The 1,313-nt window shown below is 45.4% G+C and overlaps 1 protein-coding gene across 1 annotated transcript in view; it reads right to left on the reverse strand.

The window, feature by feature from the left end:
- Positions 1–210: 210 nt before the first annotated feature.
- The window catches only part of LOC107081061 (supervillin-like), a 5,052-nt gene continuing 3,949 nt past the window's right edge, over positions 211–1,313 (reverse strand). Inside the window, exon 2 of the mRNA XM_015369273.1 lies at positions 211–541. Within this exon, the coding sequence (XP_015224759.1) occupies positions 226–541 (316 nt within the window). The 3' untranslated portion in view covers positions 211–225. The remainder of the gene's footprint in view (positions 542–1,313) is intronic.

Genomic DNA, 1,313 nt, shown 5'->3' on the forward strand with positions numbered 1-1,313 from the left:
ATGTTGTTTACATCCAATTATTGGTAGGGACAAATAGGTCCTTCCAAAATTTTGGTAGGGACATGTCCCTATGGTCCCTATGCAAATGGCTGACAGTTACATTTTTCTACAGTTTAGGTGACTAAAGTATAAATATGGAGACGGGAAGTTTATTTTAGGCTTGTTGGGAAAAAAATAACTAAAATAAAGCAGGGAGACATTTGGGTGAAAACGGCTTAAATATGTTTAGTTAGAAGAATTAGAGATCCCCCCCACCTGCTCCATATCGCCCAGGGTGATGGGCTGGGTCTGGTAGCGAGCGTTGGATCTGCGCTGACGGGTGTCGCCTCGGATGCGGGTGACCCTGCTGGGTGGCTGCGCCAGTCGATTGAACAGCGCCATCTTTTCTGCCAGGCTGAGGGTGCAAACATCAGGCTCTTCGTGGGCCTGATTCTGCATCTCCACTTTGGCCTCCGTCGGTGTCTGCTTAGAGCCCCGGACCTCCAGAGAACCCTGCGCCGGCTGGCGGGTGGCGGAGCTCTGCTGCAGGGATGCCTGCAGGCTGAGGGGAAGGACGCCACGGGAGAAAAGGCACACTTATGGTAAGCCGTGAATATTAAAAAGAGGCACATGCAGCTGTTTGATAAAATAATGCAACCTCAGGTTTTTTAAGGATAAGGAAAAGTTTTCCATGCATGACCAGATAAATTGCAACCTTTTCTTTAATCGTGTAAATGATCCCTGATAATGAATCAATCAATCAAGTTTATTTGTATAGCCCTTTACAATAGCCAAATGGTACCCAATGTGCTTTACAGCAAAGCCATAAAACAATACAAAACATAAGATACAATTAAAAGTGCTGTAGTGGTGCAGCGCTGCAGGACATTAAAAGCCTTCCAGAGATGCATAGAAAGGAGCAACACAGAAAGAGGACATCTAAGAGACAGTATTATCCTAGTCAGAATTAAATGCTAATTTAAAAAAGTGGGTTTTAAGCTTTTTTTTTTTAAAAAGGCTGAGGTCAGTAGTGGTGCGGATGTCAGGGGTAGTTTGTTCCACAGTCTGGGAGCAGCGACGGCAAAAGAACCATCGCCCCACTGTTTGAGTCTTGACCTAGGGACCTCTAACAGAAGCTGACCCGAGGAGCGTAAAGCTCTGCCACAATTGCAAAAAGTTAAAATCTCAGACAAGTAAGAGGGCGCCACGCCATTGATGGCGTTAAAAACAAACAGCAGAAGTTTAAAATCAATTCTAAAACGGACTGGAAGCCAGTGGAGTGACGACAGCACAGGAGTAATGTGTTACTACATCTGACCTGGGTTAGGTCAGAT

This window comes from Cyprinodon variegatus, unplaced genomic scaffold (assembly GCF_000732505.1).
Source record: "Cyprinodon variegatus isolate N-32 unplaced genomic scaffold, C_variegatus-1.0 Scaffold2794, whole genome shotgun sequence".
In the NCBI taxonomy this organism is placed as follows: domain Eukaryota; kingdom Metazoa; phylum Chordata; class Actinopteri; order Cyprinodontiformes; family Cyprinodontidae; genus Cyprinodon; species Cyprinodon variegatus.